This window comes from Leopardus geoffroyi, chromosome X, assembly GCF_018350155.1.
Source record: "Leopardus geoffroyi isolate Oge1 chromosome X, O.geoffroyi_Oge1_pat1.0, whole genome shotgun sequence".
In the NCBI taxonomy this organism is placed as follows: domain Eukaryota; kingdom Metazoa; phylum Chordata; class Mammalia; order Carnivora; family Felidae; genus Leopardus; species Leopardus geoffroyi.
The window spans coordinates 38936553-38950079 of NC_059343.1; the positions used below are offsets into that span (position 1 = coordinate 38936553).

Here is a 13527-nt window from a genome sequence, read left to right on the forward strand (position 1 = left end):
GATTATTCAACAAACATCTACTGTGCTTGGCAGGAGCCAGCGATGGAGGCCAGGAAGTAAACGACTCAACAGGGGCTACCCGTGGGTAGTAGACGAAATGCATTTGGTACCACGTGTGGCCCATAGTAAGTGCCGGATAAATGGGGACTTCTATAAAAGTCTTCTTGTGAGGTGACGTAAGGGGCGGGGGCAGGCAAGGGTCAGACGATGACCAAACTCACACGAAACACCAAAAGGCCGGGATTTGCTCTGGAGACAACGAGGACGCAGGATTTAGAGGAGAGGAATGACATCATCGGATTTCAGGAAGGTTCCTCTGGCAACACTTGGGCGGATGAGAGTAAAGAAAAGGAGACTGAGCTGCACAGTTTGCAAGAGAGTCTCAGTGAACGGTGGTAAAGAGCTGAGCCACAACAATGAAGCTGGGGTTGGGGAGAAGTTAGCTTCAGAAGCAGTTTCGCGGGGGGCCTGGGTGGCGCAGTCGGTTGAGCGTCCGACTTCAGCCAGGTCACGATCTCGCGGTCCGTGAGTTTGAGCCCCGTGTCAGGCTCTGGGCTGATGGCTCAGAGCCTGGAGCCTGTTTCCGATTCTGTGTCTCCCTCTCTCGCTGCCCCTCCCCCGTTCATGCTCTGTCTCTCTCTGTCCCAAAAATAAATAAACGTTGAAAAAAAAATTAAAAAAAAAAAAAAAAAAAAAAAAAAAGAAGCAGTTTCGGGGGGGCCTGGGGGGGCTCAGTCGGTTGAGTGTCTGACTTCGGCTCGGGTCATGATCTCACTGTTCATGAGCTCGAACCCCGCGTTGGGCTCTGCGCGGACAGCTCGGAGCCTGGAGCCTGCTATGGATTCTGTCTCCCTCGCTCTCTGCCCCTCCCCCACTCACTCTTTCTCTCTCAAAATAAAAAACATTAAAATTTTTTTTTTAATTTTTATTTTTTGTAACATTTACTTATCTTTTAGAGAGAGAAACAGAGCGCTAGCAGGGAGGGGCAGAGAGAGAGGGAGACACAGAATCCAAAGCAGGCTCTAGGCTCTGAGCTGTCAGAACGGAGCCCCACGCGGGGCTTGAACTCACGAACCGCGAGATCATGACCTGAGCTGAAGTCGGATGCTTACCCGACTGAGACACCCAAGCGCCTCCCAAAAAATTTTTTTAAAAAGAAGTACAGTTTCGGGGCACCAGGGTAGTAGCTCAGTCGGTTGGGCATCCGACTTCGGCTCAGGTCATGATCTCACAGTCCGTGAGTTCGAGCCCCGCGTCAGGCTCCGTGCTGACAGCTCGGAGCCTGGAGCCTGCTTCCAATTCTGCGTCTCCCTCTCTCTCTGCCCCTCTCCTGCTCATGCTCTGTGTCTCAAAATAAATAAAAACATTAAAAAAAAAATAAGTATAGGGGCGCCTGGGTGGCGTAGTCGGTTAAGCGTCCGACTTCAGCCAGGTCACGACCTCGCGGTCCGTGAGTTCGAGCCCCGCGTCGGGCTCTGGGCTAATGGCTCAGAGCCTGGAGCCTGCTTCCGATTCTGTGTCTCCCTCTCTCTCTGCCCCTCCCCCGTTCATGCTCTGTCTCTCTCTGTCCCAAAAATAAATAAACGTTGAAAAAAAAAATTAAAAAAAAATAAGTATAGTTTCAAGGTGGGTAGGAGAGGTCGAGACAGAAGAGAAGACAGAGAAAAGTCAGGTCCTGACCCCGGGCCCTGGGCACAAGTGTGGTGGCTATTACCAAGATAGGGTCCCCAGGTACAACTTTAGAGGAGAAGAAAATGAGGTCAATTTAGAGAAAGTTATTTTGGGATGCCTAAGGCACATCCAACGGGGAAATGTCCTGGAGGCATTCGTATTTCCACATCTGCAGCTCAAGAGAAGGGTCTGAGCTTGAGGACCGAGTAGGTAGAAATCAGCCCTGAGGCAGCAAAGCAGTGAGGGCAGGATGAGATGTGGCCACTCAGCGAATTTTCATTCTGGCCCTACTACGTGCCAGACACTGTAAAAAGCGCTGAGGCTCAAGCAGAAAACCAGGAAGGGAGTGTCCCTGCTCTCGGAACACACACCCAGACATACACACGAAAATAAGTGAAAGAAAAACATGAGCTAGTGAGAGCACCCAGAACTAAATCTTGTGTGGTGTGACGGAGACTGGCTGTGAGTTCCTTCGCCTTTGCCTGGCAAAGGGTGTAAGGAACAAAAGAGAGAGAGGTGAAGGGGCGCCTGGGGGGCTCAGTCGGCTGAGCGTCCGACTTTGCCTCAGGTCACGATCTCGAGGTTCATGGGTTCGAGCCCCGACGGCGCGGACAGGGAGGAGCCTGCTTCGGATTCTGTGTCTCCCGATCTCTCTGCCCCCTCCCCCCTCGCGCGCGCTCTCTCTCTCTCAAAAATTAAGCTAGGGGCCCACAAGCACAGAAGGCACAGTGCCTGACCCCAAACCTGTCGTGTTGACCAGGACGTCCTGCCTCCTGACCTACATGCTTACCTGCAGGCAGTGCCATCAAACTAGAACCGCCCCCCCCCCCCCCCCCCCCCCAGGAATGATTCTAGCAGTTCGGCATTCCATTCAGGAGCTAACTAAGACATTCACTGAGCCCAGCGCTAGGTGCCGAGGATAGGGCCGTGAATAGGACCGTGGAGGTGCCTGGCCCTCAGGAACCTTCTCCGTTCTCACAGGAGAAGACACCCAAGCACACACGCGCCCATACGGCTGTCCAAATGGAGTAGCTGCAAGTTGTACTAAGCGCTGCGAAAACTACCGACGGAAGGGTAAGGATAACAGGGAGTGACAGGCTTTAGGCGGCATAATCAGAAAGAAAGCCCCGCCGAGGAACTGCCGTTGAAGAGGCGTCTTAGGGGCGCCTGGGTGGCTCAGGAGGTCAAGCATCCGACTGCGGCTCGGGCCATGATCTCACGGTTCCTGAGTTCGAGTCCCGTGTCGGGCCCTGTGCTCACAGCTCAGAGCCTGCTTCGGATCCTCTGTCCCCCCACCCCTCTCTCTCTCTGCCCCTTCCTCACTCGCACTCGCTCTCAAAAATGAATAAGCATTAGAAAGAAAAAAAAAAAAAAACCCTCTTAAGAGGAGTCTTGGAGTTTGCAGTGAAAAGGACCGTGGTGTGGCACAATCTGCGTTCCAAGCAGAGGGAACAGCGCACGCGCATAGGTTTGGAGGCGGGAAAGCGCTTGACGCGTCTGAGAAACTGAGCGGCAGCCAGCAAGGCCAGAGGACAGGGCTGGGGAACAAGAAGTGATAACAGTGGAAATACAAACAGAGTCACAACACTCGGGGCCCGGGCCGGCTGCACGAAAATGTCTGGGTCTTACCGTAAGCTCGATGGCAGGGCACTGAAGGGTTCTGCCAGCCGGGCATGACCTGATCTGGTTTTCATCTTAAGGGATTCCCGGCCAGGAGAGGGTCTAAAGACGGGGGCGGGGAGGGGGAGGCGGTGCGGGGGGTGCTGGTTCCTTCTGAGCACCCGACGCCTCGAGGCTGTCCTCAATCACACAGCCTGGCGGTCCTTTATTCCACCCACGGTTAGGGGTCAGGCCTCCATCTGCGGAGCAACTTTTCAAACTCCTTGGATCTCCTGCCTGGCCCAAGTGCCTCCCCCAAAGTCCCATCAACTCTCTAAAGTGTTTCCAACGGGCTCTGCTAGAGTGTTGGGAGAACGATGCTTTTCCAAAAAGGACACAAAATAACCAAACGAAGCCACTGCCTCATCTCTGATGGAAATGTGTTTCCTCCCCTACTGCTTTCCATTAGTCCACGGCCTAAGCCATTGTCTTTGCTCTTTTCTCTGTCTCCGTTTATTTTCCAAAAGGCCACAAACATGTGTACTACTACGAACAATAACAAAGAGCCATGAGTTCTTATGGATCCCAGAAGGTTGGCGATGCCAAACAACAAAAATATGTCCCGACCGCTTCTCTCAAGAGAACATTTCGGGGACACAAAAGAGCTCTGTCAAAACAACACGGGAGGCTGGGGGGCACCTTGGGCCTGACGGTGGCCTCGGGTCACCAGGTACTGATGCAACAGGCGACTCCAGACGCAAAGTTGGAAGACCTCCCTGCCAGCCTCTCCTGGGCTCACATCCTCATTGGTCAGCAAGCGAGTTTCCTAAATAGCTCTCAGCCACTATTGTTTTCAGGAGCCAGAATTCTCAGCCTAAAGAGAAAGTCCTCTTTGTCCTCCCACCCGTGATTTAATTTACATTCTCCTGAACGCTCCATTCACTTCGTTTTCAAGGCTAAGAAGTCTCACAATTGTACCAGATCCTGAATTTGAATTTCCCTGGGTTTCCACCGTTTGGCAATGTGCCCGGGGTCAGCCACTGGGCAGTCCCAGAATTCAGCTCTACCTTAGAGAAAACCTTTATTGTCCATGATCTCTTGGTACAGTTCTAACTACTGCCGTGTATTTTCCCCTCGATTTCTATAGGTTTAGGTTTTTCAAAACGTATGTTATCACCTCTTGCCTGATAATCAGGACAAGTTTCCGCTCTCTTTTCCAACTGGATCGCATTCCTGGGGAGCTGGCCCTTCCTTCGTTCCCCAGATTTCGGAGGGGTGCCCTGAGCTGCATTTTCTTCTGCCTCTCTCACTCTGATGCGCTCTCACGGCCACCCCTCAAGCCTTCAACACCACGATTCACAAGACAACAGAACTTTTCAATGCTTTTGTCTCTCCCTTCTTGCCTACAAACTTCTTTTACATGCAAATGCATAAATCTTTACTAGCAACGGGCCAAACTTGATCACAAAGGCATGGACCCAAAGAAATGTCAAGCCGTAACAACAACAACAACAACAACAACAACAGTAATAATAATAAAAGTACGTAGTAAATTAGTTAGGAAGCACTAGGGAAGAAACTGTTCTTCGCTCTTTGGGGGATCTTGAAGGGAAAACAGATTATTGCTAGCACAATTCTGGCTTACCTGAATGTATTATAATCCACTCTCTTTGTAAGCTTGGGGTCAGCATTTCTAAATACCTGCTTGAGCTCTCTGGATTTTGATTGTTCTTCTTTCAGCTTTTGTAGGACAAGTTCAATGCTGCTCATAGGAAACTGGGGGGAGAGGGGGAGAGAACAAAGGAAGGTATTTAAACATGCCTGAGACACATGGGGCCCCGTCTTTCTGATGGCCAGCAAAGAGACTCCATGCTCTGAACTTGAAGGCAGCTGGGCACGGCTTTCCATGGAGACCAACACAGAGAAGACAAGGCTAGAATTAAACCTCTTCAGTTACAGTTTTAGGACAACGAGTGGCACTGGCTCAGGCCCAGATCAGAGAGCAATGAGCTTAAGGGACAGTAGGCCACAGGAATCAGAAAACAACCTCTCCTCCCACCTCAGCCTTCTCCCCTGAACCCTTGGACGTTGGCCCAATATGTCAGGAGACCCTAATGGAGAGAATGGGGGTTCAAAGTTGGGTAAGTAGATCCCCATTTTCTCCAGATCTTAAGAGTGGGTCCCCCAGAACTAATGGCCACCAGACGATACACTGGGCAGAGCCCGGCTAGGTGTCAGGAGATCCACACACACCGTAATCCTCTGACACTCGCTCACCGGCAGTCCCCAGTTCCTGTCTCCTACCCTGTGATGAGGTTTTTGACTCTGCCAAAATACTTCTTATTCAATCCAGTAAAGCGTAAGCTTATAAATAATTACAGCTAAGAGCTAAAAGAGAGAGAGAGAGAGAGAGAGAGAGAGAGAGAGACACTAAATACGAAGATTAAAAACACTGATGTTACAATTTAGTATAAAGATCTCTCTTTTCCACCAGGGGGTTTGGGACCTACGGCAGCCCCTTACCCTCGCCCACCTTTTTGCACTTCCTCTCATCTACTTCCATGATTGGATCTCATAAGCTCTTTTGAAAAGACTCCTCAGATTGATATTAAAGAGTATGTTAATCTCCCTCTGCTTAGAAAGTCCTTGTTAAGCGTAGTTTTCAAATAAGGCAGGTTTCACTTGGGATGCCAATATTAGATAACGTCCTACACCGTGCTTTTATCTTTCCGGAAGGAGAAGAGCCTTTTAGATCTTACAACTATAGTAAATCCTTGGATCGCGAGCAACTTGTTCTGCGAGGGTTCCGCACGACGAGCAAACATTTCTCATACATTTTACCGGGATAAACAAGCGATGTCTTGCAATTCGAATAGTACGTGATGACAAACGTCACATGACCACAACTGAGCCCACGGTTCTTGAAATTTGCTTTGATATACAAATGGTCTGGATTACAAGCATGGTTCTGGAACCACGTCTAAGGCCTTCCGGCCAGTGAGTGTGGAGTCAGGTTTCCTAGCTGAGCCTACTGGTCTCCAAAAGTCTAACTGCCCTGTTTTCAAGCCTCTCACCTGAATTCAGCGCTTTTGAAGGGCTACTGGTTCACAGTTTTATGATAACCCCAAGTCCTAACACCGCCAATGGAGAAATGGTGTGGCAACGCAGGGGGGGGAGGGGGGGCGGGGCGCAGCCTGGGACTCCCGTCAAGACAGACTGCAGAGGGGGGCGCCTGGGTGGCTCAACTGGTTAAGCGTCCGATTCTTGATCTCGGCTCAGGTCATGGTCTCATGGTCGTGAGACTAAGCCCCGCATCGGGGTCCGTGCTGGCAGTGCAGAGCCTGCTTGGGATTCTCTCTCAATTCCTCTGTCTCTTACAGGCAGACGTTTTATTTTTTTTTATTCGAGAGATAGAGCGCGTGCCCGCAAGGGGGATGCCGGCTCGATCCCACAACCCTGGGATCAGGACCTGAGCCAAAATCAACAGTTGGTTGCCCAACCAGACGAGCCACCCAGCTGCCCCTGCAGGCAGACTTTGAAAATAAATCGTTTCTGGGCAGATTTTTCTTTTCTTTTTTTTTTTTTTAAGGTTTGTTCTGAGAGAGCGAGCGAGCGAGCACGAGTGGGGGAGGGGCAGAGAGAGAGGGAATCCCAAGCAGGCTCCGCACTATGAGCACAGGGCCTGATGCGGGGCTCGAACCCAAGAAGCTGCGAGATCACGACCTGACCGGAAACCAAGAGTCGGACGCTTAACCTACAGAGCCACCTAGGCGCTCCCAGACGGATTTTTCAATACTGACCAGTGACTCCTAAATATACACGTTTGCCCACGAAGCCAGTCCACACTTAAAACCGGGATTTTATCCACGTGTTATTTTTCCAGAACAGGAAAGACTCTCGGAGCTCACGGTGGCCCATTTGTCCTTGAATTCTCAACCAGGCCTCAGGTGGCTCCTGTTATGGAAAAGCTGCAACCCCAGCAACTATCCAGATTCCCTCGGGGTTTCTGTTTGTTCAAGCGCTTGGCCTTCGGCACAGGCCGGTGCCAATTAGCTGGGACGGCACAGTGTGTGGCACCAGATTTTCTTCCTTCCCTATAGTTGCTGCAATTTCTTTCCGAAAACATTGTCAGCGTCAGCAGAAAACCCAGGAAACCTGATTCAACCCCGGGCTTGCCTCCTGCCTGTGCCTGGCATCCGCGAGGCTGGGCAGCGGAGGGCCCAGCGTGTAAACAGAGTAGGCCGGGACCCGTGGCCAAGTCGCACAGATCCATTATTCATGCGCACGTGTGCGAGTGCACAATGTAAAACCGGTGAAGGAGAAACACGGGACTACAGCGTGCGGAGAGGCGAGTCAGGAATGATAGGGGTGGCCCACCTGATCTGAGTTCTCCTCCATGTAGCGTAAGGTGTACTCGTCAGCGTTGAGCAAATGAAACAGGTAGCCATTCACGGTCACTCTGGCTCCAATATACAGATCCTCGGCCTGGATGTATTCTGATAGTTCGCTTTTAAAGACTTCTTGTCCAGGCTTCTTAACACGAATTCTTTTCAAGAACATCCCACCAGTAAACCCTATAGAGAAAGCAAAGAGTTTAATGAGTAGCCTTTATTCTTCAAAGAACCACACAACGTGCCTTTTGAGGGACTTCGTGCTCAAACACAAGAGCGGATGACTTAGCCTGTGAACTCACAGCTGCCTGTTCTCCTCAGACTTGAGGGGAGAATGAGTCAGTGGGTGAACAACAGACTCCCTAGGTGAATGTGGAGAGGAAAAAGAGGTGTGGCATTCCAGCCTTTTCTTTCCTCTCTCTGCTCCCTTCCCCAAACCAAACGCTTAAATAAACACAGAGCAAGTTGCCTGCTATATAACCAGCAGCATACCGGGAACTGGGGCCTCAGGAAGATACTCAGCTTTAGAGCACGTTTGGATAGTACCACGTCGAACGTTCCTTACCTGAGCTTATTTCCACCTATTTGTCCCAGATGGCGTCTTATATTTATTGCAACGTGCAGCTTAAATAGACGATGCCCTGTTTTTGATGTTTATTTTTGAGAGAGAGAGAGAGCGACAAAGAGTGAACGCACAAGCACAAACGGGGGAGGGGGAGGGAGAGTCAGAGACAAAGGATCCGAAGCAGGCTCCAGGCTCTGAGCTGTCAGCACAGAGCCCGACGCGGGGCTCGAACTCCCGGACCACGAGATCATGACCTGAGCCGAAGTCGGATGCTCAACCGACCGAGCCACCCAGATGCCCCGAAGATGCCCTGCTTTTGGAAAGGAGCTTACTTAACTGTCTGAAGATAACTATGGGAGTTCCAGAACTTTTTTTTTTTTTTTTTTTACTTTTCCTACAGGCTACATATCTTTGCTTCCTGTAGCAATGCCACACATTTCTTAGTTTCCGGAATTGTGACCATTTCATCTGCTCTCCTCTGGGGGTTATTTGCTTTTTGCCTCTTGCAAAGCAATGAGAAGAACTCAAGATGGGGATCCGGTATCTTCTAACGGATGCTGATTTGAAACCTTCAAGGCATCTGAGTACAGCACGAAGCCAGATGAACTTCGGGGGTCAGCTTCATCCCACTCCTGACACATTCAGAAACTAGAGGTGGTGGAAAGACGCAGGCTTTAGAGCCAAAGAGAGCGCCTGGCTCTGTACCTTGCTGGATGATCTTCAGGAGTTATTGCACGTCTCTGAACCCCTCTGAATTCTCACCAATCAAATGGGAATGAAATTCGCAGGGGGCTATGAAAACGTGCCTTTCGGGTCATCTGTTGTGGGGAACGCAGTTAGCAAAGGCTTCGGCAGCTAGGCTCTGAAAGCCACCCCCGGGGTTTGGACCGAGGTCACGCTTCCCACAGCCTGCTGGGTAAGGCAGGGATACTGACGCAGGCCCATTCCTGCAAGAGGGAGGCCCCTCCAAAGAGGGACTTTGGCTCCAGGACTCCTGGTCAGCCTTGCTAAAACATGCTCAGAAGCCCCCTGCAACCTAAGACATTCTCTTTCCTTTCTTCCTTCCCTCTGTCCGTCACAGGAGTCAGACAGGCACTGCTGTCCGTCAGCTCTCTGGCCTCTTCGGGCTCCTTCTACAATTTCCCTCGCCAGCATTTCCCCTAATAAATCTCTTGTACGTTCAGTCTCATCTTGAGGTTTGCCCCCTGGAGGATGCAGACTAACACAAAACCTCATAAAGTTCTTGTAAGGGTAACAGTGGGTACTCAATCATGGCTACTACTATAATTAGTAAGCTTATAGTTGATTTCCAGCACCCTGTTTTCTGAGTGCTACAATCTGTGTGGCCAGACTCTTCCCCACTTTAGATGTACAGTTTTGTTGGTTTTTTTTTTTTTTTTTTATAGGCTCCCCACCCGACACGGGGCTTGAACTTCCCACCCTGAGACCAAGAGTCACATGCTCTACCAACTGAGCCAGCCGGGCGCCCCCAGGGTTGATCTTTTGACCCTGAAGAGCATGACTCCTATGTGATTTCGTATTTTAAGAGCTGATCCCTTATTCAGATCACTACGCAGCCTTAGCTCTACAAATCATTCATTATTCATCGGTGTGCAGAATGGCTCATAGAAGCTCATAATGGCCGCCTGTTAAATTTTTAGGGATTTTGCAAGCCAGTTGTTAGTGTTGCTTGCTTGAAATGGACTATGGCTGGGGCATCTACAACCATGGCAGTTGGCAAATGTTTTGACAAATTGGGGCTTTTTAAATTGTTTTCAGAGAGCCGGTTCTCCAGCACACCACTGATGATTCTTCCCAGATGTGCCTTCAGCACAGATACAAGTTTTCGACGTGTCGGGACAAAGAACAGAGCCCTGCGGTTCCATAATCCGGGGAGTCAAAATCAGTGGTTCTCCTCAGCCACGTCCACGGTACCAGCACACTGCAGAGACGCGTTCCGTGCACCCAGGTGCTGGAACCGTGGCCTGAGCCTCAGACGGACAGAGAAGCCAGAGGAAGGGAGGCACTGAAGATGAAATCTGTTAATCTGGGACTGTCTTAGAGTGACGCAAAAATTTTATACGTGGTACTCAAAAATACAGATTTCCTCGTCTTGCTGTGTTTGGGTGGAACAGACCATGATTCTGAAGCTCCTGGATTCCACAGAGGAACCTCAGAGGCCACAGAGGAAAGGGGGACAGTATCCAGAAGGAAGCGTCCAGAGTCCCCCAGCCCGGAGTCAACCAAACTGTTCCTCTTTCATCATTTTATATGTCTGGGTTCCCATTTAAGAGATCTTTGTAAAGTGAAGTTCAGTGGTTAAAAAAAAAAAAGGAAGAAGAAGAAAGCCACGATCTTAGTCATCTAGGCCATAAACTCAGACCAGGCTCTCTAACTTTCAAAATGAAATGGCTGTGGGGCGCCTGGGTGGCTCGGTCGGCTAAGCGTCTGACCCTTGATTTCCGCTCAGGTCATGATCGTATGGATTGTATGGCTCATGGGATTGAGCCCCGCATCAAGCTCTGTGCTGACAGGGCAGGGCCTGCTTGGGGTTCTGTCTCTTTCTCTCTCTGCCTCTAACCCCGCTCTTGCGTGCATGCTCTCTCTCCAAATAAAGAAATAAACATTAAAAAAAAAAAAATGAAGAGACAGCTACTTGTTCTGAGAAAATTGCTAGAAGAGAGCTGTGTCTCTTACCTGAATTCCTCTCTATAGGTTCAAACACTGAAATCGTGTCATCGCTGAGAAAGTACGAAATGACAAACATCCTGTCCCGTTCCACACGTTTGTGTGTGATTAGTTTTGCAAAAAACCGGAGTATGTTGCTTATGTTGCCATAGCTAAATGGAAGAGAAATGAGAGTTACAGCCTTATTACATATGTTAAAATAAAAAAAAACTTGCAAAAGGTGTGCTATATATTTTTTTGTAACTGCAGTATAACTGACTTACAACATGGTATCAGTTTCAGGTATACAACATAATGATTCAATGTGGTCACCAAAATAAGTCTACTCACAATCCGTCATCACATATAGTTATACGTTGTATTTCTTGTGATGAGATCTTTTATTATTATTAAGTATAATTTATGGTCAAATTGGTTTCCATACAACACCCAGTGCTCATCCCAACAGGTGCCCTCCTCCGTGCCCATCACCCACTTTCCCCTCTCCCCCCGACCCCCCATCAACCCTCAGTTTGTTCTCAGTATTTAAGAGTCTCTTGTGATGAGAACTTTTAAGATCTACTCTCTTCACAAGTTTCAAACATGCAATATGGTATTATTAACTATAATCACCATACTGTATATTACATCCCCAGGACTTGTTTTATAATTAGAAGTTTGTACCTGTTGACCTCCTTCACCCATCTCCCCCATCCACAGGATGTGCTACAGTTTGGATAGTGATATAAACTCTCTTAAGTTGAAAAAAGTTCAACCACCTTCTTATTAAAGCTTTCGATCCAAATGCAGAGCAGTTTTCTCAGTTAGTTAAAATATCCCTTATTCTTTAGACGGCCAGGGGAAGTGCCCCCTGTACTACATTAAATATGGTAGACCTGCCCCTTTATAACACATATCACCCATACTGTGAGTGCCTATTACGTGTCTTTATAAACCATCGTCTAATATGATATTTTTTGCATTGTAGGTACCCAATAAATGTAGAAAGTTGTTAAAAGACCCACATAGATTGAAACTTGCACTTAGAATACAACAGTCCGGTAGATGGAAGAAGGGATCAAATTCTAGAATCAAAAGTTCCCAGGGACGCCTGGGTGGCTTAGTCGGTTAAGCATCTGACTCCTGGTTTCAGCTCAGGTCACGATCTCACGGTTCAGGAGTTTGAGCCCTGCATCAGGCTCCACCCTGACAGCACACAGCCTGCTTGGGATTCTCTCTGTCTCTCTCTGTCTCTCTCTGCCTCTCCCCAGCTTGCAAGCACGCTCACTCAAAATAAATAAATAAAACTTAAAAAAAAAAAAAAAGTTCCCAAAGTTCACTGCCTGGTCACTGAAGAAATTAAAATTAATTCATGGTCCATCAGGAGAAGCATGGCTGTGGATATCAGCTGGTGAAAGGTGGCCTTTGTAAAATCCTAAACCCTCGGGGAGGAGTTTGATAATCAAAATCCTTGCCTCAAGGAGGCACAGAGTAAAATAAACCACGAACTTCATCACTTCCCTGTCACAGCTCGAAGCAGGGAGGCCCCCCGCTTTCAGATTCTCCTATGCCGAAAAGTATCCTTTCCCTGCGGTCACAGCGACGAAGACACAACAACAAAAATCGTATTTCCGACTTGCCTTTCTCTGCCCCTTTCTCCCAAGTGTCCAAAGAAACGGCTGGAAAGGCGTGGTACCAAATTCCCAGCTATGTTGGCGTAAGGCCTCACGGGAGATGGAAAGTAGCAGTGTGGGAGGCTAGCCTTAGGGTAGCCCGGGCCAAACAGCCAGGTGCCCACAGCTCTGTCTCCTTCCTTCCTAGTTTCTGTGGCTTCAGACAGACCTCAGATAGCATGGGGGCAGCTTTACCTGGTCAACCATCTTCTCTGGTGCATAAACGGATTTGTGAGTAACAGATTATGGGGGCACCTGGGTGGCTCAGTAGGCTAAGCATTTGACTCTTGATTTTGGCTCAGGTCATGATCTCATGGTTCTCACGATCCTGCATCGGGCTCTGCACGGACAGTGTGGAGCCTGCTTGGGATTGTCTCTCTCTCTCTGCCCCTCACTTGTACTCTCTTTCTCAAAAATAAATAAACCTTAAAAAAAATAGTAAGTAACAGATTATATAACCCCCGTCTCATGAAAGACCCATTAACTGTTACAAATACCTGAAATACCACCCAAACAACGGAAGGAGGTGTAACGTCAGGCCAAACGAACACTACTGTAAACTTAGCTTCTTAGAACTTCCATACATTTAGAAGTGTGGATGGTTAGTGGGGGTTTTTCACATTGAAAATGCCTTTTGTTCACCTATGTCTTGTGTTCTGGAGAACTCATCAGTCAGGAATATGATTTACTCAAACAAAATCTTTAGAGCCGCGGTTCACAAACTTTGTTGTGTTTAAAGGTCACCCGGGGAAGTTGTTAAATATACAGAATCCAGAGTCCTACCCCCCCCCCCCCCCGCCCCAGAGATACGGATTCGGTAGTTAGCTTGCATCTCCAGAAACCTGCATTTTTAATAAGCTCCCCGGGAGATTCTGATGAAGCGGTCCCCCAGAGCACACTTTGAAAAACACTGCTAGTATCTTCAGCTATTTCCTTGACTAATAAACTAATTATCAAAACT

The 13527-nt window shown here is 48.9% G+C and overlaps 1 protein-coding gene across 1 annotated transcript in view; it reads right to left on the reverse strand.

Moving 5' to 3' along the window:
• The window catches only part of EFHC2 (EF-hand domain containing 2), a 204845-nt gene that overhangs the window by 78575 nt on the left and 112743 nt on the right, over nucleotides 1-13527 (reverse strand). Inside the window, exons 9-11 of the mRNA XM_045471272.1 lie at nucleotides 10924-11066; nucleotides 7648-7844; nucleotides 4916-5046 (exon numbers count right to left, since the gene is read on the reverse strand). Coding sequence (XP_045327228.1) covers nucleotides 4916-5046; nucleotides 7648-7844; nucleotides 10924-11066 — 471 coding nt within the window. The remainder of the gene's footprint in view (nucleotides 1-4915; nucleotides 5047-7647; nucleotides 7845-10923; nucleotides 11067-13527) is intronic.